The sequence below is a fragment of the Geotrypetes seraphini genome, chromosome 3 (assembly GCF_902459505.1).
Source record: "Geotrypetes seraphini chromosome 3, aGeoSer1.1, whole genome shotgun sequence".
Lineage (NCBI taxonomy): Eukaryota > Metazoa > Chordata > Amphibia > Gymnophiona > Dermophiidae > Geotrypetes > Geotrypetes seraphini.
The window spans coordinates 284,453,682-284,478,641 of NC_047086.1; the positions used below are offsets into that span (position 1 = coordinate 284,453,682).

The 24,960-nt window shown below is 45.4% G+C and overlaps 1 protein-coding gene across 4 annotated transcripts in view; it reads left to right on the forward strand.

The window, feature by feature from the left end:
• Positions 1-24,960, forward strand: part of CCDC88A (coiled-coil domain containing 88A) — a 612,058-nt gene that overhangs the window by 193,306 nt on the left and 393,792 nt on the right. For all 4 annotated transcript variants that reach the window (XM_033936818.1, XM_033936819.1, XM_033936822.1 and 1 more), the window contains one exon: positions 18,392-18,473. In XM_033936818.1, coding sequence (XP_033792709.1) covers positions 18,392-18,473 — 82 coding nt within the window. The remainder of the gene's footprint in view (positions 1-18,391; positions 18,474-24,960) is intronic.

Here is a 24,960-nt window from a genome sequence, read left to right on the forward strand (position 1 = left end):
TGTTCTTACCAGTCATGCCAAGAAAGAGAGGCCGGCATCTAAAGCCTCGATTTCCAGATGGATTACAGTGGCCATTTCCTCCACATATGTGGGCTGTGGTAAACAATCACTGATCACATTGAAAGCACATTCCACTAGAGGAGTTGCTGCCTCATGGGCAGAGACTAGGGCTGTCTCACCTAAGGAGATTTGTAGAGTGGCTACATGGTTTACCCTTCATACCTTTAACAGGTTCTGGAGGGTGGACATAGCAGCCAGGAACAACGATGCTTTTGGGGCCTCCATTTTAAAGGCAGGCACAATGCCCACCCTAGACTCTGGGGTCTGCTATGGTACGTTCCTAGAATTCAGGGTCACTAGACACATTGCACTAGAAAGAAAGATTAGGTTCTTTCTTCGGTAATCTTCTTTCTTTTAGATGTGTCTAGTGGTCCTGAAGCCCCGCCTTGTGTATGGACTTTGCCTGCCTTCTATCTGAGATCAATCTGGATTGGAAGAGTTTTTTGTCTCTCAGAGGAACTAAGAAAAAAAAGAAAAGAATAATAATAATAACTTTATTTTTCTATACCGCCATAGTCAGACGACTTCTAGGCGGTTCACATCAAAAGAAGGCTGGATATTCAGCGAATTACAAATGCGTGAGGGGAATGTTACAGAAGAAAAGGGTTGAAGGGAAGGGAATGTAAGAGAGGTTGAGAGGGGAGGGGATGTGAGAGGGGTTGGGATTGCCTGAGAGATTGCTTCAGGTTTGTAGGGGGAAAATGCGTAGAGCGAAGGTGATGAATTTATCAAACAGAGTGGTTTTGATTGATTTTCGGAATGCGTTGTAGGTCTGTCTGGTTTTATTTATGTAGTTTCCCAGCCAGGATTGTTGTCTGTTAGCTTGGAACATGAAGGTTCTGTCAAGGAAGGAAAGATGATGCATATCTAAATCATCATGGCCATACAGTCTGGTTTAAGTCTGTGCTTGTGAGCAGGACATGCAAGGTAACTACGAGCTCTATACATATTTGGTGCTGGTTACACACATTTGAATGTTATAATGTTAATTCCTATGTTTGTTACAGAGCAGAATAAAATTGTAGTGTTGGGGATTTTTCCCTGTTTTCCTCTTTCTTTGTCTTTTATTACAGTGCTACTTGATTGCTTTAGTACAAATTGAGGGGGAAGGAGCAGCTCCCTGAGAAGGAGCTGGAGTTGGAAAACCAAGATGATAAAGGGGATGGAGCTCCACTCATATGAGGAAAGACTAAAAAGATTAGGGTTCTTCAACTTGGAAAAGAGACTGCTGAGGGGAGATATGATTGAAGTTTACAAAATCCTTAATGGTATAAGTGGATCGATTTTTCACTCTCAAAAATTGCAAAGACTAGGGGGCACTTGATGAAGTTACAGGGAAATACTTTTAAAACCAATAGGAGGAAATTATTTTTCACTCAGAGAATAGTTACCGTATTTTTCGCTCCATAAGATGTACTTCCCCCCCCCCCCCGAAAGTGGGTGGAAATAAGGGTGCGTCTTATGGAGCGAATACCCCCTTGCACCCCTGTATCTTTTTTTAAAATCCTGCCGTCCAGCGCTGTATGGCAAGAGCTTTCAGCGCTCCTGCCCTTCCCTCCGCTGACTCCCGAACTCTTGCGTCAGCGTCAGAGGGGAGCACTTTTTAAAATCCTGCAGTCCAGTGCAGCACGGCAGGAGCTTTCAGCGCTCCTGCCCTTCCCTCAGCTAACTCCAAAACTTTCCCGGCAACGTCAGAGCGGAGCACGAGTCAGGCGCCTGCCTGGTCCCACTCCACTCTGTGAATGGCTGCCGCCAGTTCTCGCGGGGCTGACAGCAGCCATTCACGGAGTGGAGGAGGACCAGGCAGAACACGAAAAGCTCGTGCTGAGTAAGATGCAAGGAAAGGTGCGTGAGTTTCCCCCGGCTCCTACCTCAACTTCCCTGATGAAAAATTAATGCTGCAACAGTTTTGGGCTCCTGTAATGCTATCAATCTCCCTTCCTTAATCCCCACCTATAGTGGAAGCATCAGGCAGCATGTTGCTATCTCCATTATATGCAAATTTCTCATGCATGGTCCTCCAGTATAGAGTTGGGAACCACTGCTTTAGACACTTAGATGTGCTTTAGACATATAGGATCAAAAATAAGGATTTGTTCCGATTTGGCGAGAGAAATATAGATGAGGTGCAAGGCCTTTTTGGTGCTTTGGCCCTGAATATTTGGCCATGAGTGCCAACTTTAAGATTTCCTCCTTTTTGTATTTTTGTGGGTAAAGTATTTCAATTTTTTTGAGCCTAAACAACTGGAAAATTTTCTAAGGGCTAAAGATGTTAATATTGGGCTCCTTTTACAAAGCCACGTTAGCGGTTTAACGCGCATAATAGCGCGCGCTAATTTGCCAGCCGTGCTAGCCACTACCACCTCTTCTTGAGCAGGCGGTAGTTTTTCAGCTAGTGTGGGGGTTAGCGCGCACTAAAAAGGTGCTTTGCGGCTTTGTAAAAGGAGCCCATTATTGTATGACTCATATTCAAGTTTCAAGTTTATTTACAATTTGATTAATTGCCTATTCCAAATTCTAAGCGATGTACAAATCAGCAAAATACATAGTTAAAATATACATAAAATAAACATACATAACTAACAAAGGGACTAAGTTTGCAAAACATAATAAAAAACTCATTTATGAACACAATGAAACAATAGGCAAGCCAAGGAAAGAAATACATAAGAGCATAAGCGTTGCCTCTGCCGGGTCAGACCAGGGGTCCATCGTGCCCGGCAGTCCGCTCCCGCGGCGGCCCCCCAGGTCCATGACCTGAAAGTGTTCCCTACCTAACCTAAAATATCCATACCCTATTCGCTCAATGTCCTGTAAGGTAAACCTCTATCTGTACCCTGTTATCCCCTTTGCTTCCAGGAAATCATCCAGTCCCTTTTTGAACCCCAGAATTGTACTCTGTCCTATCACCTCTCCGGGAAGCGCGTTCCAGGTGTCCACCACCCTCTGAGTGAAGAAGAACCTCCTTGCATTCGTTATGAATCTGTCTCCTCTCAGTTTTTCTGAATGACTTCTTGTTTTAGTTGTCCCTGCTAGTCTAAAGAATCTGTCCCTCTCCACCTTCTCTATGCCTTTCATGATTTTATAAGTTTCTATCATGTCCCCTCTCAGTCTCCGCTTCTCCAGGGTAAAGAGCCCCAGCCTGTCCAACCGTTTGGCATATGAAAGGTTCTCCATACCCTTTATCATCCTCGTTGCCCTCCTCTGGACCCTCTCGAGTATTGCCATGTCCTTCTTGAGGTATGGCGACCAGTATTGGACGCAGTATTCCAGATGTGGGCGCACCATTGCTCGATACAGTGGCAGGATAACTTCTTTTGTTCTGGTAGTGATACCTTTTTTGATAATGCCCAACATTCTGTTTGCTTTTTTTGAGGCCGCAGCACATTGTGCCGCCTGCTTCATTGTGTTATCCACCAATACCCCCAGATCTTTTTCTTGGCTGCTTTCCCCGAGTACCCTCCCTCCCATCGTATAGCTGTACATGGAGTTCCCCTTCCCTATGTGCAAGACCTTACATTTCTCCACATTGAAGCTCATCTGCCATTTTTTTGCCCATTCACTCAGTTTGTTCAGGTCGCTCTGCAGTTCTTTGCATTCCTCAACAGTTCTGGCCCTGCTGGAGAGTTTTGTGTCATCCGCGAACTTGATAACTTCGCACTTTGTCCCCGTTTCTAGATCATTAATAAATATATTGAACAGCAATGGTCCCAGCACTGACCCTTGCGGAACACCACTTGTGACCCCTATCCAGTCAGAGTAGTGCCCCTTTACTCCTACCCTCTGTTTCCTGTCCGCCAGCCAATTTTTGATCCATCTGTACACGTTCCCTTCCACCCCGTGACTCCACAGTTTCTTCAGTAAGCGTTCATGGGGCACCTTGTCGAAGGCTTTTTGGAAATCTAGATATATAATGTCTACTGGGTCACCTTGGTCCAATTGCTTACTTATCCCCTCAAAGAAATGCAGTAGATTTGTCTGGCATGATCGGCCTTTACAGAAACCATGCTGGCTTGATCTCATCAGATTATTTTTTTTTATATGCTCATTGATACCTTCCCTGATCATTGATTCGACCATCTTCCCCGGAACAGAGGTTAAGCTCACCGGTCTGTAGTTTCCCGGGTCGCCTCTCGATCCTTTTTTGAAGATCGGTGTAACATTCGCTATCTTCCAGTCCTCCGGGATTACCCCTGTTCTCAAGGACAGGTTGCAAATATGCTGCAGTAACTCTGCTGTTTCATCTCTGAGCTCTTTCAGTATTCTCGGGTGGATCCCGTCTGGGCCCGGAGCTTTGTCCGTTCTTAATCTATCTATCTGCCTGAGAACGTTTTCGAGGCTTACCTCCATGCATGATAATTTCCCCTCTTGGTCTCCCCTGAAGATTTTTTCCGGTTCTGGCACACTGGATGTGTCCTCTATTGTAAAGACCGACGAGAAGAACTTGTTTAGCCTACCAGCCACCTCTTTTTCCTCTTTCACCACTCCCTTCCGGTCACCCTCATCCAGGGGCCCCACCTCTTCCCTCGCTGGCTGTTTCCCTTTCACATATCGGAAAAATGGTTTGAAATTTCTTGCTTCCTTTGCTAGTCTCTCCTCATACTCTTTCTTGGCTTTCCTGACTACTCGGTGACATTCTTTTTGTTGCTTCCTGTGCTCTCTCCAGTTTCCTTCAGTTTTGTCCTTTTTCCACTTCCGAAATGATTTTTTCTTGTCTCCTATCACTTTCTTTACTTCACTGGTTATCCATGCAGGGTCCTTTGTCTGATTCTTCTTGGAACCTTTCCTAAATCTTGGTTTTGTGCCTTGTTTACTGTGTCCTTGAATAGGGACCAGGCTTGCTTCACAGTCCGAGTTTCCTTGGAGCTGTTTTTGAGCTTCTTTCTCACCATTTGTCTCATGGCATCATTGTTCCCTTTCTTGAAGTTAAATGATGTTGCCTTGGTTCTCTTTCCCATAGGTAGTCCTACTTGCACTTTGAACTGAATCATGTTGTGGTCACTGGTTCCTAGTGGTCCTATGATCTCCACATCCTTCGCGGGGCCTTTCAGCCCATTGAGGATCAGATCCAGAGTCGCTGATCCTCTCGTTGGTGCCTCGACTAGTTGTTCCATGAAGCAGTCCTGGACTGCTTCCAGGAACTCCGTTTCCCTTGCACATTTTGAATTTCCAAGACACCAGTCTATCCCAGGATAGTTGAAATCTCCCATAACTATGGTGTTTGGGTTCTTGCATTCCCTTCTCAGCTCGGCTACCATTTCTGTATCTTCAGCTTCAGTTTGCCCAGGTGGACGGTAGAACAGTCCCATCTTTATCTCGGATCCATTGCTTCCTGGTACTTTGATCCACAATGACTCCAGTTGGGCATTTGTCTCTGCTGTGTCCACAGTGGTTGAGTGGATGGTATCCCTTATGTATAGTGCTATTCCTCCCCCCTTCTGGTACGTCCTGTCTTTTCGGTAGAGTTTGTATCCTGGCAGTACTATGTCCCATTTGTTTTCCTCGTTCCACCATGTTTCCGTGATCCCTATGATGTCTAGTTTCTCCTTATTGGCCATGACTTCTAGTTCCCCCATTTTGTTCTTTAGGCTCCTTGCATTTGTATACATGCAGTTCAAGTCTTGGCATTTTCCCTTCCTTTCTATTTTACCTTGCATTTCATGCTTCATTCTGTCCCCTTCCTGGCCTGTCAACTCCTGAGTATTGTCTCTTTTGTCCTCTCTTTGTGGTAGATTCCTATTGCCTTCCCCTTGTGGCGTGTTCCTATTGTCCTCCTCTTGTTCTTTCTCATCATCCAATCCCGTTTTGACTTCCCCTTCCAGTATGTTCATCCTTTCCCCCTCTCGCTTCATCTGACTCCCTTGTTTGCTCATAGTCTGTTGCTTGCCACTTGTGTCTTCCCCAAAATCTTTCCCCTCAGTACCCTCACTGGGTACTGTTTCCCGAACCATCGATACCAGGTCAACTGTCGGCTTTCCCCTTCTACTTAGTTTAAAGCTTGCTCTATCGCTCTTCTGACGTTATTTGCTAGTTGTCTAGTTCCCGCCTTGCTCAGGTGTAGACCATCCTTCTTGAAAAGCTTGTTCTTTCCCCAGAACGTTGTCCAGTTCCTCACGAAGAGAAATCCCTCTTCCTCACACCATTTTCTCATCCATGCGTTAATTGATTGTAGCTCCGTCTGCCTCTTCGTTTCTGCCCTCGGTACTGGCAGGATCTCTGAGAAGGCTATCCTCTGGGTCCTCATCTTCAGTTTCCTTCCTAAGATCTTGAATTGTTCAGTCAGTGCATTCCTGCTGTATTCCCTCCTGGTGACATCGTTCGTCCCAACGTGGACTATCACTGCTGTCTCTTCCGTCTCTGCTCCTTCCAGGATTCTCTCAATCTTGTCAACGATGTCCTTTGTTCTTGCTCCTGGGAGACAGGTCACTAGCCGATCCTCTCTCCCTCCTGCTATGTGACTGTCAACGTGCCTCAGGATTGAGTCTCCCACCAGGATTGCAGATTTCCCTTCTTTCAGCCTCCGTGTCGGTCGCAGGTCTGTGTCCTTGGTGTTCTTTGTTTCTTCCAGCAAGGTTCCTCCGTGGGTATCCTCTACCTTGGTGTCAGATGTTTCTTGTCCTCTGCTCTGTGTGTCTTACTCATTTCCGTGCTCCTGTTCTTCCACTCTCCTGTAGGCATCCTCGATGAACCTCTCGAGCTCCCTGACTTGTTCCTCGATGCACTCCTCTCGCATGGGGTCTTCGGCTGTCTGGAAGGGGGCTTCGGAGATGTAGAGTCCCTCCAGCTCCTGGATCCTGAGCTTCAGTCGACTGACTTCGCTCTTCAAGCTTTCCAGTTCCTGGCATCGTCCGCACAATATGACTGCTGCCCGGAGGGGAGGTAGTCATACATGTGGCAGTCCGTGCAGTACACTGGGAAGCTCATCCTTCGGGTTCCTTCCGCTTCCATATTTGTCCGCTCTCTAGGAGTCCTGTTGCTCTTTGCTAGTGTGTTCACTCCTGTGCCTGGCTCTTCCTTACCTTCTTCGTCTTTCGCTTCCTTTTACTTATGCGCTTGTGCTATTTGCCCCTTGCTTACCCTCTGTGGCTGCCTTTTCCTTTAGCTCGTGTTCTCTCTTTTCTTGTCCTGCTGAGCTTGTTACTGCTGTCTCTGTGTATGTGTGTGCGCTACCTTCTTAGCTTGCTTCTACCCTGTCTTCAGTGCCTTCTTGCCTGTCGTTCCTTTGATGTGTGGTCCTTCCTGGGCCTATTCCTTCCTTCTTTTCTGTGTTTGCTTCCCTCTTACTTGTGTGTGTGCGTGTATGTGTATACTTCCTTACCTTGCTGTCTTCCTTTCTTGGAGTCCTTGGATGTAGTGACCTGGCCTGCCCTCGCCTTCGCCGCGCGCCGAACAGCTGGGCGCCGTTGGCTCCCCTCCTCTTAAGGGTGAGTCCGGCCTCTGGCTCCGCTGGTGACACGGTGCGGGTGGGCGGAGCTTACACTCGCCGCTGCCCGCCCTCGCCGCCGCTACCTTCTCTGTCTCAGCCCTCCTTCTTCCTCCTGGCTACCTCTCTCCGCCGCTGCAACAAGCCTCCACGCGGCTTGTGCTGCCTTCGCGCCGCAGCTCCCCTCCTCTTAAGGGTGAGTCCGTCCTCTGGCTCCGCTGGTGACGCGGTGCGGGTGGGCAGAGTTTACTCTAGCCGCTGCCCGCCCTCGCCGCCGCTACCTTCTCTGTCTCAGCCCTCCTTCTTCCTCCTGGCTACCTCTCTCCGCCGCTGCAACAAGCCTCCACGCGGCTTGTGCTGCCTTCGCGCCACAGCTCCCCTCCTCTTAAGGGTGAGTCCGGCCTCTGGCTCCGCTGGTGACGCGGTGCGGGTGGGCGGAGCTTACTCTCGCCGCTGCCCGCCCTCGCCGCCGCTACCTTCTCTGTCTCAGCCCTCCTTCTTCCTCCTGGCTACCTCTCTCCGCCGCTGCAACAAGCCTCCATGCGGCTTGTGCTGCCTTCGCGCCGCAGCTCCCCTCCTCTTAAGTAATGTAGGAGTCAACAATTAGAGGTTAAGCACAACAGGAAGGGAAAGACAAAACTGAATAGAAGGTTTAAAAATAAACAGAAGAGCAGTAGGCAATTCAATTAAATATTGAATGCATCTTTAAAAAGAAAACTCTTAAGTTTGCTCTTAAACTTTTCCAAGTTCTTTTCCTCTCTTAAGTAAAGTGGGAGTGAATTCCAAGTCTGAGGCGCCGTAATAGTAAAGATAAATTGCCGTCGAGTATTGATAATTTTAAGAGAGGGAATGACCAATAAATGTTGGTCATTTGATCTCAATAATCTAGAAGAATTATATGATATCAATGCTTTATAAATAAAAGCTGGAGTTTTAAATAAGAGAGATTGAATGTAAGCAAACATAATTTATATAGAATACGATGAGACACTGGAAGCCAGTGAGCTTTTTGAAGTAAAGGAGTCACATGATCAAACTTCTTTGCTTTCATAATTAGTTTAATGGAAGCATTCTGGATTATCTGCAACCGCCTAATTTCCTCTTGAGCCATTCCCTTAAATAATGCATTGCAATAATCAATTTTTGAGATAATCATTGAATGAATTAATATATTCAATTATTTTGGACATAAAAATTTGGATAATGAGCGAATTTGACGTAGTCTAAAAAATGTAGCTTTAACAACATAGCTGACGTGGTCATGGTAAGTTAATTTTTCATCAAAAATCACCCCTAAAATTCTAATTTTATTTATCTGCTTAAGGGTGACACCTTTGATGGAAATTGGAACGACGAGCTTATGATTATCTTTCCAAGGGAAGAGCATAATATTTGTTTTATTGATATTAAGGGATAGTCTATTGGTGTCAAGCCATAAGTGAATCTGTTTTAGTTTCTCATTAATAGCTGATATTTCAGAAAAACTGTTGGGGTCCAGAGGATGTAAAAGTTGTATATCATCCGCATAAGCAAATACGGAGAAGCCAATAGATTGGCAAAGAGTCATGAGAGGAGCAAGAAATATATTGAACAGAAGAGGAGAAAGAATACCTTGTGGAATACCATACGTAACTGAAAAACTAGTAGAGGTTGAATCATTAAAGGATACTATTGAAGAACGATTGTCCAAATAAGATTTTAACCAAAGCAGGACCTGATCCGTAATGCCGATAGATTGGAGTCTATGTATTAAGAGATTGTGATCAATTGTGTCAAATGCTGACGAAAGATCAATTGAAATCAAAAGAACAGATGAGTGATAATCTAGGTGGTAGAGTATAGAAGTTGACATACCAATCAATGAATGTTCAGTAGAGTGATATTGCCGGAAACCTGTTTGATTTGGATGTAAAATATTTGTTTGTTCTATAAAATATGATACTTGGTTAAATACTATTTTCTCCGTTAGTTTTGCCAGATATGGGATATTTGAAATTGGCCTATAATTTGATTTGTCTTCAGTGCTTATTTTTTGGTCTTTAACAATAGGACGAATAATGGATGTCTTCTAAGCCATAGGCATAATGCTTTGCTGTAAGCTCTCGTTGATTAGAAAAAGTATTGAAGGTCCAAAAATATCAAAATACCGCTTAAGAATAAAAGGAGGAATTGGTTCAGATTGCGTACCCTTTGTGTTAATAGTCTTAATAAGAGATTCTAATTCTTCAAGAGAAGGAAGATGAAATTGCGCACATTTTGCGGATAGTGATAGTGTAGGTTCCAATAACTCTTGATCAATCGTCGTCTGTCTATTGAAGCTTTCCTTAATGTTTCTCCATAAAGTAAGTTGCAAGTTCTTGTGCTGTAGGCAGAGGATCAGAAGATTGAACTTGTTTTTTAACAGTAGGAGCCACCGATTTTAAAATATAGTAGAGCATAGAAACATTTTTGGCTTTCATAATTTGGTCTGAATAATATTTCATTTTGGCTTGGTTTATTTTTTCTTTATAGATATTGGAGTGTTCTTTAAATTTTTCAAAATTGGACTGACTCTTATCTTTTCTCCAACAACGTTCTAGTGACTGAAGTTGTTTTTTAACTAGAAAAAGTTCTGCTGAAAACCAGGGATTAGACCATTTTTGTGCAGAAATACATTTTGTTTGTATCAGTGCTAATTTATCTAATAAGAACTTAGTGGAATCATTCCATTGAGATAGAAGGTCATTTAAAGAGTTAGGCTTTGTGTCCAAGAGATTTAACTTAAAATTTGTAGCAATTGAATCAGGTGATAAATTGTTAAAATCTCTATATTTTATAATCTTGCTGGCTGCAACTAATTTAATAGAGGAAGTCAGGTAGGTTATAGGAATTAGATAATGATCTGACCAAGGTACTGGTAGATAAGACCCTATTAAATAACTATCTATTGAAGAGGATGAAGTTATAGCCATATCAATAGTGTGACCTGCTTGATGTGTAGGATTAGTTATGAGTGGACAGAAATCCATCTGACTAATGTGAGTAAGAATGTCTTTGGTATAATTATTGTTCAAATCGTCAAAGTGTATATTGAAATCTCCTAAAATCAGGGAGTTAGTAGAAGAAGATCCAAAATCAAACAGAAGTGAAATAACTGAGAGAGATTTTCACAATTGATAGGCGGTGGAAGATAGATTAGAAGAACATCTAATTTGGGTTTAGCTCTTAAGGTGAATTGTAAAAACTCAGTGGAAGAGTTAACTGAGGAGCATTCATTACTAGATAATAAGGAATCACGCAAAATGACAGCTAATCCTCCGCCACGTTTAGTAGGACGATGGTTATAGAGAAAGGAAAATCCAGGTGGACAAGCATAGGAAAGATAAGCTTTTTCCCCTTCAATAAGTCATGTTTCCACTATGCATAAAACGTCATAGGAGAAATGAGTGATAAGATCTTTGATGAAATGATATTTAGTTTTAAAAGAACGAACATTAATTAACCCTATTTTAAAAGAGTTATTAATTAGATTCAGTGAAGTATCATTCTTTGAAGGAGTCGAATAATGAGGAACTAAAGGAATATTAAAACATTCCATAGTTTGTGAAGAGATTACCCTATTGAAAGGCTTATGAGGTCGATGACCGCAGATGACTGGAATATTTGAAGCGTGGCTCTCCATTGATAGCAGACTATTGGGATATTTCAAATGGGCTAATGGAGTTTCTAAACAAGGAAGGGCCAAAGAATCGCTCAAGTTAAGGTAGCGTATTAACAGCAAAATTGGTAAAAGTCTTTTAAAAAATTTGCTTACTGAGAAATCTTTCCTAGGGAACTTACTTGGTAAAAAGCAATTACCTCTATTTCCTGTTGATCGCGCACAAAGGAGTGCAATAAGGAGCAGGACTGGCGCGCGCCAAAGGCGTGCGCCGCAAGGAGCCTGTTTATAAAATGCATGTACCGGGCTTATGGGGGTGGAGTCCACAGCGTGCCACCGCTGTGCGGCAGCAGAGATGTCGCAAAGAAGACTGCTGGAATAAATTAAGAGCAAAATAAGAAAACAAACATATACCAAATCATTAAAAACAATAAAACCACTTAAAAAAACAGTTTCTACAAAAGGTAAAGTGCAAACAGTGCTTCGGGTGAAGATAGCATGCGCCGCAAGGAGCCTGTTTATAAAATGCATGTACTGGGCTTATGGGGATGGAGTCCACAGTGTGCCGCAGCTGCGCGGCAGCAGAGATATCACAAAGAAGACGGGCTTATGGGGGTGGAGTCCACAGCATGCCGCCGCTGTGCGGCGGCAGAGATGTCACAAAGAAGACTGCTGGAATCAATTAAGAGCAAAATAAGAAAACAAACATATACCAAATCATTAAAAACAATAAAACCACTTAAAAAAACAGTTTCTACAAAAGGTTAGAATTGCCTGCGAAGAGTACTTAAGGAGTGATCGTGTGTTGTTATAATTTCTTTTATTATTTTTAATTTAATTTAATTCTTATATACCGCTAATAACTGTGAGGTTTCTAAGCGGTTTACAAAAATGATGCATTAAAAGATACAATAAATAAAAATAAATAAGATAGGTACTTGGAAATTCCCTAACTGTCCCAAAGGCTCACAATCTAACTAAAGTACCCGAAGAAACAATTTATGAAAAGTAAAGATAAAAATATAAAGACAGAGGTAGAGATAGAGATAGAAATGAATATTCCAACAAGATGGCGGCCAATTAGGTCATCTTCTGTGCTGTCTCCCTTGTCCTGCTTTTGTTTTTGTTTTATTTTGCCTTTGTTGATTTTTCTTTTAAATTTCTTTTTTGTTGTTTTTTTGTTCTATCCCAGTCATGGTTCTCTGTGAACCATTTCTCTGTGATAGCCGCTAAATCCATCACAGCCTCTAGATCCGGAGCCTGCATTGGTATATACAGCTTTCCAGACATTGCCTCCTTTTCCCTTTTGTGTAGAGGCATTTAGTGATTTACTTACCTGAGGGCTTATACTCACCTAGGGGTTTGATCACCCTGCCCCCAATGATTCTAGTATAAAACCCTCCTCAGCAGGTTAGCCAGTCTGCTGCTGAAGAAACTTCTTCCTTTCTTTGATAGATTCACACCATCCCTCCTCTGTAGCCCTTGGAAAATCATCCCATAGACCAGGAAGCTGAAACACTCTTGACGACACCATAAAACAGCCACTCGTTAATCTCCAGGATGTGAACTTCTCTGCCTGGACCTTTACTCAGTTAGCTATCTGACTTTCTGATTTTGAAATAGAATGACAATTCAGAAGAATTAGAACAAACAAATTAATAAGCTGTCACTATCTTTTGAATCATACAAACTGCTGATGTGATACATTATCAAGTAAAGGTGGAACAGTTTCTTGATGAGATGCTCAAAAAGCTTCTGAAAGAGTAAGGATCTAAAATTTCTGCTTTTTGGTTTGCATTTAATGCTTCTGTTCTATGAGCCTTTCTAGGATATTATTTGAACAGCTGCACTTGGGAAATTTAGCTAAAAGATTGCAGTTATTATTTTGATTGGCAGTTAATAGATAGTCTAAACATTGAACACTAGTATGTTCCTTATAATTTAGTGCAATCCTTTCCAGTCTTTATTTGAAACCTATAATTAGAACACTAATGATGGCTGTGAAACATTTCAGATTTTGCCCAGTATTTGAGTACAAAAGGTTATTGTCAACCCCTTGTAGGCCTTATTTCTAAAATAATAAAAATTACAGTATATATCAGAGGTAAAATATAAACTTATATTTGTTTTTAGTGCTGTATTATGATGGTTAACCATATAAGCAATATCAAAACTGATCCCATAAACCTTAGGTATTTCTAATCATGACATCACAATAAACCAAACTCACAGGGTCTTATCCTTTTTTCATAAGTATTTGGTATGTAGATAGAGGACAATTATGAAAGGGATCTAGCCAAGCAAATAAGTGGTTACCTGGCTATATTCCCCCAATTGTGAATTATCTCTCTCGCAGCATCAAAAGTATATAACATAACAAAAATATTTGTATACTGTAAAACCATATGGATCCTTGCGGTTAATTGTCAATTAAGAATAACTGGACATCTGTCAGTGAATTATAAAAAGAATTGTCAATTATATCTACAAATAAGATTTTAATTGTTTTCTAAAATTCATATATGATATGGAAGCAAAAAATAGTCCACAGAGAACGGAGTCCCAGATACATATTAACATAGTAGATGACGGCAGATAAAGACCCAAATGGTCCATCCAGTCTATCTAACCCAGGGGTCTGCAACCTTTAAGACATAAAGAGCCACTTTGACCCGTTTTCGAAAAGAAAAAAAAACTTGGAGCCGCAAAACCATTATAAAACAAATCTAACACTGCATATATTGTTTCTTATCTTAATGCTATATACAGGATCACTAAATTGAAAATAAAATCATTTTTCCTACCTTTGCTATTTGATGATTTCATGAGTCTCTGGTTGCACTTTCTTCTTCTGACTGTGCATCCAATCTTTCTTCCTTCCTTTCAGCCTCCTGTATGTTTCCTCTCCTCCAGACCTCATTCTCTCCCCCAACTTTTTCTTTCTGTCTCCCTGTTCCCCCTTCTTTCTGTCTCCGTGCCGTCCCCCAAGCCACTCGGTTTGCTGCCACCGCAATCGGGGAACAGCCCCCAAGCCACCGCCGTCCCAAGCTTTCCCTGCAGAAGTGTTGCGCTGACCAGCATTCCGCTCCCTGACGTCAATTCTGACGTAGGAGAGGAAGTTCCGGGCCAACAAGGCATTTCTCCTCATTCCATCCAGCCTGAGCCCCATCTCTCCTTGATCCAGCATTTCCCTTCTGTGTCTGTCAGAATTACCATTCCACCTATTTTCCAGCATCACCCTTCTTTGTGTCCATCTCACCTATATCCCTATCTCACCACTTTTTCAGAATCTTCATTTGTCTCTGTCCTTATCTTTACGCCATGTTCACCATTTGCCCTTTCAATGTCTTTATCTCCCCCACACACTTTTTCAGCATTACTTCTATGTCTCTATTTCACCTCCTCTTCATGTCCCCTCTGTATCTCTATCCTTATTCAGTAGGTCCTGCTTACCCTTTCTCTTCTTTGTGTCATTATCTCCATTTTCAGCTTTCCCCCCTTTTCCTTTGTTACTGCACCCTGTAGCTAGAATCTTTCCACCCTCCCTCCACTCCGGCCCAGCCCAGTATGAAATATTTCCTTTTGTTTCCCTCCCCTCTCTCTTTCTCTCTCTCTTCTCCTCCCTCACCCACGAGTCCTGCATCTGGCCCTCTCCCTTCTACCTGCACCTGGCAACACCCCCCTGCTCCGCGGCTCTCTTCAGCAACTCGTCAGCAGCGGTGATCAAGACAAGCTGCCGACATCGAGGCCTTCCCTCTACGAGTCCCGCCTTTGTGGAAAAAGGAAGTTGAAACAAGCGGGACTCGCAGAGGGTAGGCCCCGACGTCAGAAGCTTGTGTCGATCGCTGCTGCTGAGTTGCCGAAGAGAGCCGCGGAGCAGGGGATGTGGCCGGAAGCAGGTAGAAGGGAGAGGGAGATAGGAAGGCTGTAGATCTCCGGAGCATGACAACGACCCCGGCCAGGATGATTTCTTTTTCAGGCGTGCACCTTACAAGTTCAGCGTCGCGGCGGGAAATAGCCATGCTGAGCAGTGAGCTCAGCACTACACAGATGAAAGCCTTGCTTGCTGATTGGTACGGCGGCGGGGCGGGGCCGCCGGACCAATCAGCAAGCAAGGCTTTCATCTGTGTATGTGCTGAGCTCACTGCTCAGCATGGCTATTTCCCGCCGCAACGCCGGACTTGTAAGCTGCATGCCTGCGTGACACACTACCGGAGCCGCAGCAAAGGTGGAAAAGAGCCGCATGCGGCTCTGGAGCCGCAGGTTGCCGACCCCTGATCTAACCTGATTCAGTTTAAATTTTTTTCTTGTTAGCTATTTCTGGGCAAGAATCCAAAGCTCTACCCGGTAATGTGCTTGGGTTCCAACTGCCGAAATCTCCGTCAAAACCTACTCCAGCCCATCTACACCCTCCCAGCCATTGAAGCCCTCTCCAGCCCATCCTCCCCCAAAAGGCCATATACAGACATAGATCATGCAAGTCTGCCCAGTACTGGCCTTAGTTCAATATTTTATATTATTTTCTGATTCTAGATCCTCTGTGTTCATCCCACGATTCTTTGAACTCCGTCACCGTTTTCTTCTCTACCACCTCTCTCGGGAGCGCATTCCAGGCATCCACCACCCTCTTCGTAAAGTAGAATTTCCTAACATTGCTCTTGAATCTCCCACCCCTCAACCTCAAATTATGTCCTTTGGTTTTACCATTTTCCTTTCTCTGGAAAAGATTATGTTCTACGTTAATACCCTTCAGGTATTTGAACATCTGAATCATATCTCCCCTGTCCCTCCTTTCCTCTAGGGTATACATATTCAGAGCTTCCAGTCTCTCCTCAATACTTCCTCCCATCATTTTTGTCACCTTCCTCTGGACCGCTTCAAGCTTTCTTACGTCCTTCGCCAGATACGGTCTCCATAACTAAACACAATACTCCAAGTGGGGCCTCACCAATGACCTATACAAGGGCATCAATACCTTCTTCCTTCTTCTGGCTACGCCTCTCTTTATACAGCCCAGCAACCTTCTGGCAGCAGCCACCGCCTTGTCACACAGTTTTTTCGCCTTTAGATCTACGGACACTATCGCCACAAGGTCCCTCTCCCCGTCCGTGCATATCAGCTTCTCACCTCCCAGCATATACGGTTCCTTCCGATTATTAATCCCCAAATACATTATTCTGCATTTCTTTGCATTGAATTTTAGTTGCCAGGCATTAGACCATTCCTTTAACTTTTGCAGATCCTTTTTCATATTTTCCACTCCCTCTTCAGTGTCTACTCTGTTACAGATCTTGGTGAAATTTTGTAATTGTCTGGCCGTCCAAATTTTATTATACCGTGGGCCAGAGTTTGACATGTCTGAAGTAATCTAACAGAGATGCTAGTACAGTCTCTGTGCTGTATTGAGGATGCAGTATTGAGACAAGTGCAGGTTATGTTGATCCTTTAGCTTGATGCATTACCCATCGTTGTTGGGACTGCAATAGGTATTCAAATTTTATGCCAGCTTCACTGATACTGATATCAAATGCATTGGAAAGGAAGCTTCACAGGGATGTTGATGGCTAACAAGATGTGAACATAGACTTCACTCCAGTAGAGTATTTGAATTTGAATCAAAATGATACTTAGATCATGAAGGATACATAGATGAAAATGCAGGATCCTCCCCATCCCCACTACACATCCTGTGAGCTAGAAGGTAGACTTTAGAAAGTTCCTGGGTTTGAGAAGCATCGGCTTCCTCGCCTTATGGTAAGATGAATCCACTCTCAAAAAGGACAATATTACTAGAACCTTATTTTCAATGCCCCTGACCAGTGGCATAGTGTAGGGTGAGAGGTGCTCGGGGTGTTGGCGCCCTCTTCCCCCACTCTCCCCGCTGTGTGCACCCTTCCCCCATACCTCTTTAACTTCTGGCACAAGCAGAATCACCAACTTGCTACCTGCGTCAGCTCTCCCTCTTATGTTACTTCCTAAGTACGGGATGAGGAAGTGATGTCAAAAGGAGAACCAACACTGGCGCGGACAGCAGGTTGGAGTTGCTTCTCACGCCAGTGAAGAGCTAGAGGTACAGTGGAGAGAAGTGAAGGCACACAAGCGGTGGGAGGAGTGGGAAGGAGAATGGGGGGCAGAGAGGAGGATGGATGCCAGTGTCCCCACTAAGACAGCACCTGGGACAGACTGCTCCACTTACTATGCCACTGCTCACGCTTCACATCCAACACAGGTCCAACTTTCCAAGGATATAGTTTATATTCATCCCTGAAAACAAAAATTGTGGATACAGATGTTCTGGAGATAATTTATTAAACACTGACATATAAAACCATAAAAATTCAATTAAAAAGTACAATGATAAAAAATACAGTGATAAAAATCCATCCGGACCCTACACGGTCCGTGTTTCAGCGAACACGCCTTCCTCAGGGGTCCAATGGTTTGCAAACTCACATGTAAAGAATTGGACTGAAAACAGTCTATTGTCTTTAAACCTGTGAGCAAAGAACACCGCTTGACATCTTGTTTGTCTGTCTTGCCTGTTTAGATTGTAAGCTGTTTCTAGCAGGGACTGTTTTCATACTCTTTGTGACTCTGGGTGCGTCTGGTAGCAAGGCTTGAGGGTCAGTGGCTGTGCCCATTCATACTCTTGTTTCTTCCCTCTCCTTAAAGAATGGCATGGGAATGGTTTCCCGTGGTTATCTGCAGAGACGGAGACGGTGACGAATTCTGTCACCATTTCATTCTCTACAGCTGAGCAGATCATTGATTTTCACATATCCACCCTCCTCTTAATTATTGTACTAAATTGCACTGATCCCATGCCACATATACAGGTAGTTGGGAAGATGTGTGTTTGTATGGTTCAGCTTCTTAAACCTTTTCATATTAAAACTGGGGACCATGTCCATTCTGGGCTCTATCTGATATCATCACCCACAAGTGAGAACATTTCCTGCTGTCCTTGGAGAACATCTATTACAGGTGAGTAACTTATTTGAAATTACAATTGTTGTTGTTTTGTACTTTTTAAATCATAACATTTTGAAACTTGTGTATTTTTGAGAGGGATATTGAACATTGTCCATTTTAAACTTTATTAAAAGCTATTTTTTAATCAGCTTTTAAAAATAGGTAGGTGAGATTTGGAAACCCAATTTGGCTAGAGGTCAGATAGAAATTAACCAATTGAAATTACTAAAAGTCTTTGACTTCTGGAATTTTAAACAGAAATAATTTAATGTTTATATTGTTTTTAAATAACTTTAAAGAGAGGAAAAGACGGAGCAGTTCCTAGACTGTAAACAAGAGCTTGAACAGATGGAAGTGGAACTAAAGAGGCTTCAACAAGAGGTCAGTATCCTGCATTAATCATTTTCAAAGCTACTAATCTTAAGAATTACATTACACTCTTGTGAACTGACAGACAGCAGTTGATTGAGGTTTTTTTCCGGGTCTTCTCTTTTTAAAAAGCAACTTTTCATACACAAAGGGCTCCTTTTACTAAGCTGTGATAGCGGTTTTAGCGCACGCTAGACCTTAACGCCAGCATTGAGCTGGCGTTAGTTCTAGCCTTGTAGCGCGGGTTTAGCGCATACGAAAATCCTGTGTGCACTAAAAACGCTATCACAGCTTAGTAAAAGGAGCCCAAAGTTTCTCAAACTATCACTGTTATTATCCCAGGACAAGCAGGCAGCATATTCTTGACTGATGGGTGACGGCACCGACGGAGCCCCGGTACGGACAATTTTAGAGTGATTGCACTCTAAGAACTTGGAAACTTCTAGTAGGCCGCGCACGCGCGAGTGCCCTACCGCCCAACAGAGGTGCGCGGTCCCCAGTTTCTTAGTTTCCGCGGAGCTAAGAAGACGCACTTTCAACGGCTGTTGAAAACTTTTTTCCTCTTTCGCCTTCCCGCTCGCGTAAACCTTTACGGAAATTGTATTTCTTTTTTTTATTTTCCTATTTTCTTCTTTCAAAAAAAGAATTCTCTTTTTCTTCTTTTTTTTGGTTTCGCCCCGGCGGGGCCTGCTGCCACCATCGAGGCCTCGGCCTTCGATTTGGCAGAAGCCGTTTTTATGTTCATGCCCCCCCAACCCGGGTTTAAGAAGTGCCAGCGGTGCGCGAGGCCCATTTCTCTCACCGACCCGCACAACTGGTGCTTACAGTGCCTGGGTCCTGACCATCGGGCGTCCACCTGCACCCGCTGTGCCACTCTAAAAAAGAGAACCTTAAAAAACCGCCAGATCCAACAGCGGTTATTGTTTGGTACCGATATGTCGGATTCGGCGGCACCGGTCCCGACATTGGCCCCGACGCAGTCGGCACCTACCTCATCGACACCGCGCCGGCGTCGCATCCTCCAGGTAAGCCGGCTAAGAAGCCTTCCCCGCTGGAGCGTCCTCCGGTCTCAGTAGCAGCGAGCCCAATCCTGCCGACCTCGAGGCGCCCGCGGAAGCGCTCCACACCGATTGAGGTCAGCCCCTCGACTTCGGGTTCCTCTTCGGAGTGTAGAGCGGCATCGAAGGTACCGCAGAAGAAAAAAGCGGTGCCGGTGCCTTCGCTGGACGAGCGAATTGCCGCCGTCCTGCAGGTGCAGCTCAAGGAGCAATTACAGCAGCTCCTTCCTGCTCTTTTGAAACCGAGCCTTGCAGTCCCGGTCCGGTCTGAACCACCGGTACCGACAGTGGTACCTCTTTTATCTGCATCCACGTTGTCGGTACCGGTACATTTGGCTTCGTCGGTATCCATGCCGATCTTGGCGCCGGAACCGAGGTCCTTACACCAGGCTGTACAAACTTCGGCACCGGCACAACCCATAACATCTCCCGGTACCGTTTCCCAGAGGTCGGGTAAGTCGACACACAAAACTCGACACCTGGAACCCTCCACACCGGAGTAGAGAGTTTCGCGGGGACAGAAATCCCACCCGCCCCGCCAAAGTCCCACCTGTCCCCACCCGTCCCCGTGAGGACTCCCACCCGTCCCCGCGAGGAATCCCTCCGTCCCCACCCGTCCCCGTGAGGAATCCCCGCCCGTCCCCGCGAGGAATCCCCGCCCGTCCCCGCGAGGAATCCCCGCCCGTCCCCGCGAGGAATCCCCTACATCCCCACCCGTCCCTATAAACTACAGAAATAGTTATTTCATTTAATTATGCTACTGAATTAAAGGCTCTGGTAGAAACCCATTTAACGGTTTAATAAGCAAAAAGACTTTATTAATTTGGAAATATTAATTGGGAAGAATACATACTTTGTAAACGGGTTTCTACCAGAGCCTCTAATGTTTATAAATTTTTATCAACACAACTAATATACTACTTTATCCTTAAGCAAAAAAAAAAATAATAATAATTTTTTTCCTACCTTTGTTGCCTGGTTTCTGCTTTCTTCATGTTCTCATTCAATTCCTTCCATCCACTGCCTCTCTTCTCTCTGTGTCTTCCATTTGCTCTGTTACTGTGCCTCTCCCATTCTCCCCCCTCCCAAATTGGTCTGGCACCCATCTTTTTCCCTCCGCTCCCCCCATAGTCTGGCACCTCTGTCTTCTTCCCTGCCAGCGTCTTCTCCCCATTCCCTCTTCCCCATTTCCTTTCAGTGTCCTTCTCCCCCACCATCTTCCCCATGTCCTGTCAGGCAGCATCCTTCTCCCCCCTCTGCCTTCCCCATGTCCTTTCAGCATCCTTCTCCCCCCCCTGTTTTCCCCATGTCCTTTCAGCGGCCTTCTCCACCCCTGTTTTCCCCATGTCCTTTCAGTGGCATTCTCCACCCCTTTGTCTTCCCCAGTGCTTTCAGGGTCCTTCTCCCCCCCTCTGTCTTCCCCATGTGCTTTCAGCATCCTTCCCCCCTCCTCCCGTTTACCCCATGTCCTTTCAGCGTTCTTCTCCACCCCTTTGTATTCCCCAGTACTTTCAGCGGCCTTCTCCCCCCTTAAGCGTCTTTTCTTCTCCACTCCACCTTTCCTCCCTCCCTTTGTGGCGCTTTCGCACCCGACCGACAACAGAACAGGCCCGGTAGGACAAATCTCCCTGTCCTGTAGCTGCGAATCTAAATTACCTTCTTACAGCAGCTGGAGTAGTGAAGCTGCTGTAAGAAGTAATTTAGATTCGCGGCTACAGGGCAGAGAGATTTGTCGGCCGGGCCTGTTGTCGGTCGATCGGGGTCCTGACCGGCTGTGCACATTCTCCGGGGCGGACCGCCCCCTCCCCCCTCTTTCGTACGCCATTGCCTTCTTCCTACCTGCCCTGCCGCACACAGCCGCACACCTCCGACGTCAGCGCTGACATCGGGAAGACTTCCGTTCGGCTGTGTGCTGCGACAGGGCAGGTAAGGAGGAGGAGACTACCCTCGCGGCTCGAGTGCACTGCGATCCAACCCCGCAGGAACCCCGCGACCCTCGGAGGCGTCCCCACGGGATCCCCGCGACCCTAGGGGGCGTCCCCACGGGATCCCCGCGACCCTAAGGGGCATCCCCACGGAATCCCTGTGACCCAAAGGGGGAACCCGCGGGATTCCCGTCATCCCCGTTCCCGTGCAGCTCTCTACACCGGAGTTCCGAGACCGCAGCTTTCAAGTAAGGGATCCTGATCTGTGGGGTGACTCCGAAGAGCCTCTTCTCTCTGAGGGGGAGTGTTCATCGGCAGACGAGGATCCTTCTGTTTTAGATCCGTCCTCTAAGCCTGATGCAACCTCTTTCACCTCTTTTCTCAAAGAGATGTGTGACTCTCTTTCTATTCCCTTGGAGGCTGAATCCAAAAAATCTAAGGCGTTTCTCGATGCACTGGATTTTGAACAGCCTCCAAGGGAATTTCTAAAATTGCCTCTCCATGATATATTACGAGAGACTTTTTACAAAAATCTGGAGACGCCTTTGACCATCCCAGGAGCTCCTCGCAAACTGGACTCCTTGTATAAGGTCATACCCATTCCGGGCTTTGACAAACCACAACTCCCTCATGAGTCTCTCTTGGTGGAATCCACTTTAAAGAAATCCACGGGAGCTAGTGTGTACGCCTCGGTCCCTCCTGGCAGAGAAGGTAAGGCCATGGATAAGTTTGGCAAGAGGTTGTATCAGAATGCGATGCTAGCTAATAGATCAGGGAATTATGCTTTCCATTTTTCATTCTATCTTAAGCATCTCATTCAGAATTTGTCAACTTTTGAAAAATACCTCCCTGACCTCAAAAGATCTGCCTTTCGCCAAACTTCTTCATCACTCTTACAACTTCGTAAGTTCATGGTCAGGTCGATCTATGACACCTTCGAGCTGACCTCTCGAGCCACGGCTATGTCAGTGGCCATGCGTCAACTGGCATGGGTCAGAGTTTCAGAACTTGATGTCAATCATCAAGATCGACTGGCTAATGTACCTTGCCTGGGTGATGAGCTGTTTGGAGAATCCATGGACTCCACTACCCAAAAACTCTCGGCTCATGAGACTAGGTGGGATACTCTCCTCAAAACAAAAAAGAAGACCCCACCTACCAGGCCTTTTCGGCAGCAATCGGCATACTAACGCCGATTTGTGGCTCGTCCTTTGCCACCGGCCCCTCAACAGCCCCGGCGTCAGCGGCAGTAACAGAGGCAAAACCCTAGACCAGCACAACAGCAACAACAGGTGAAGCTTCCTCCTCTACAAAAGTCCTCACAGCCCTTTTGACTTGGTTCTCCAGGACATAGCCAGTATTCTACCATCTGCCCCTCTTCCACAGCCCATAGGAGGACGCATTACTCTTTACATAAGCCGTTGGGAACTTATCACCTCGGATCAGTGGGTCCTCAACATCATCCGCCACGGCTACTTTCTCAACTTTCAGACTCTGCCTACCCAAAGTCTGCCAAAAGAGTCTGCTTTGAACACTCCTCAGTCTTCCCTCCTTCTTCAAGAGGTTCAATCCCTCCTCCTTCTGAACGCCATAGAGGAGGTTCCTCTAGATCAGCAGGGTCAGGGATTCTACTCTCGTTATTTTCTAGTCCCCAAAAAAACAGGAGATCTCAGACCCATCCTAGATCTTCGCGATCTCAACAAATGTTTAGTCAAAGAGAAATTCAGAATGCTTTCTCTGGCCACTCTTTACCCTCTTCTCAATCAGGGTGACTGTCTATGCTCCCTCGATCTCAAAGAGGCATACACTCACATACCGGTCAATCTGGCCTCCAGACAGTACCTCCGTTTCATGATCCATCATTGTCATTACCAATACAAGGTGCTGCCCTTCGGTCTTGCCTCCTCTCCAAGAGTATTCACCAAATGTCTGATTGTGGTGGCTGCCTTTCTATGCTCTCACCACCTTCAAGTTTTTCCTTACCTGGACGATTGGTTAATCAAGGCCAATTCATCTCAGACAGTACTTCTGGCCACCAACCAAACCATTCTGTTTATACAACTTCTGGGGTTCGAGATCAGTCTACCCAAATCTCATCTTATCCCCACTCAGAGACTTCAATTCATTGGAGCGGTGCTGGACACAGTCCTCATGAGAGCGTTCCTGCTGTCCATCCGTCTTCAAACCCTTCAGTCTCTATGTTAGCAGGTGCTTCCACAACGTTCCATCTCTGCCAAACAAATGATGATACTCTTGGGTCACATGGCCTCCACAGTTCATGTCACACCCTTCGCACGTCTTCACCTGCGCACTCCTCAATGGACCCTAGCTACCCAGTGGTCCCAAGCGACGGATCCCTGCTCACGACACATATCTGTGACATCGTCTCTTCGTCAGTCTCTACAATGGTGGTTGATATCCTCAAATCTCTCCAGGGGTCTTCTGTTCCATCTACCTTCTCATCACCTTATCATCACCACCGACGCCTCCCCTTACGCCTGGGGAGCTCATTTGAACGAATTCCAAACTCAAGGTCTTTGGACAGTCCAGGAAATGAAACATCACATCAATTTCCTGGAACTCAGAGCGATGTTTTATGCCCTCAAGGCCTTCCAACATCTTCTCTTTCCCCAAGACCTACTGCTTTGCACAGACAATCAAGTTGCAATGTACTACATCAACAAGCAGGGTGGGACAGGCTCTCGCCTCTTGTGCCAGGAAGCCCAGAAGATTTGGGCTTGGGCCACAGATCACCAACTATTTCTAAAGGCGATCTACATTCAGGGAGAACAGAATTCCTTGGCGGACAAACTCAGCAGAATTCTCCAGCCTCATGAATGGACTCTCGATCCTTTAACTCTACAGTCCATCTTCGCTCAGTGGGGCACTCCTCAGATAGACCTCTTTGCAGCTCCTCACAATCACCAGCTGCCCCTCTTCTGCTCCAGACTCTCCTCTCCTCACTGTCTGGCAGCGGATGCATTTCTCCTGGATTGGTCCAATCTGTTCCTGTGTGCTTTCCCTCCGCTGCCTCTCATGTTACGAACCGTGTTCAAGCTCAAGAGGGAACAGGCCACCATGATTCTCATCGCTCCACGATGGCCCAGGCAGCATTGGTTCTCCCTTCTACTTCAACTCAGTTCCAAGGAACCTATTCTTCTTCCATTGTTTCCTTCTCTGCTTAAGCAGCATCAGGAGACCCTTCTGCATCCCAACCTCCAGTCTCTGCACCTGACAGCTTGGTATCTCTCGGGCTGACTTCGAATGATACTCTTTTGTCTCAGCCCGTTCGTTCTATTCTGGATGCCTCCAGGAAATCTGCAACTCTGCAATGTTACCATCAGAAGTGGACAAGATTTTCTTCCTGGTGTCTTCTTCATCACCATAATCCTACGTCCCTTGCAGTGGAGACTTTGTTGGATTACCTTCTTTCTTTGTCTGACTCTGGTCTCAAGTCTACTTCCATCAGAGTCCACCTCAGTGCTATTGCTGCTTTTCATGAGCCAGTTCATGGGA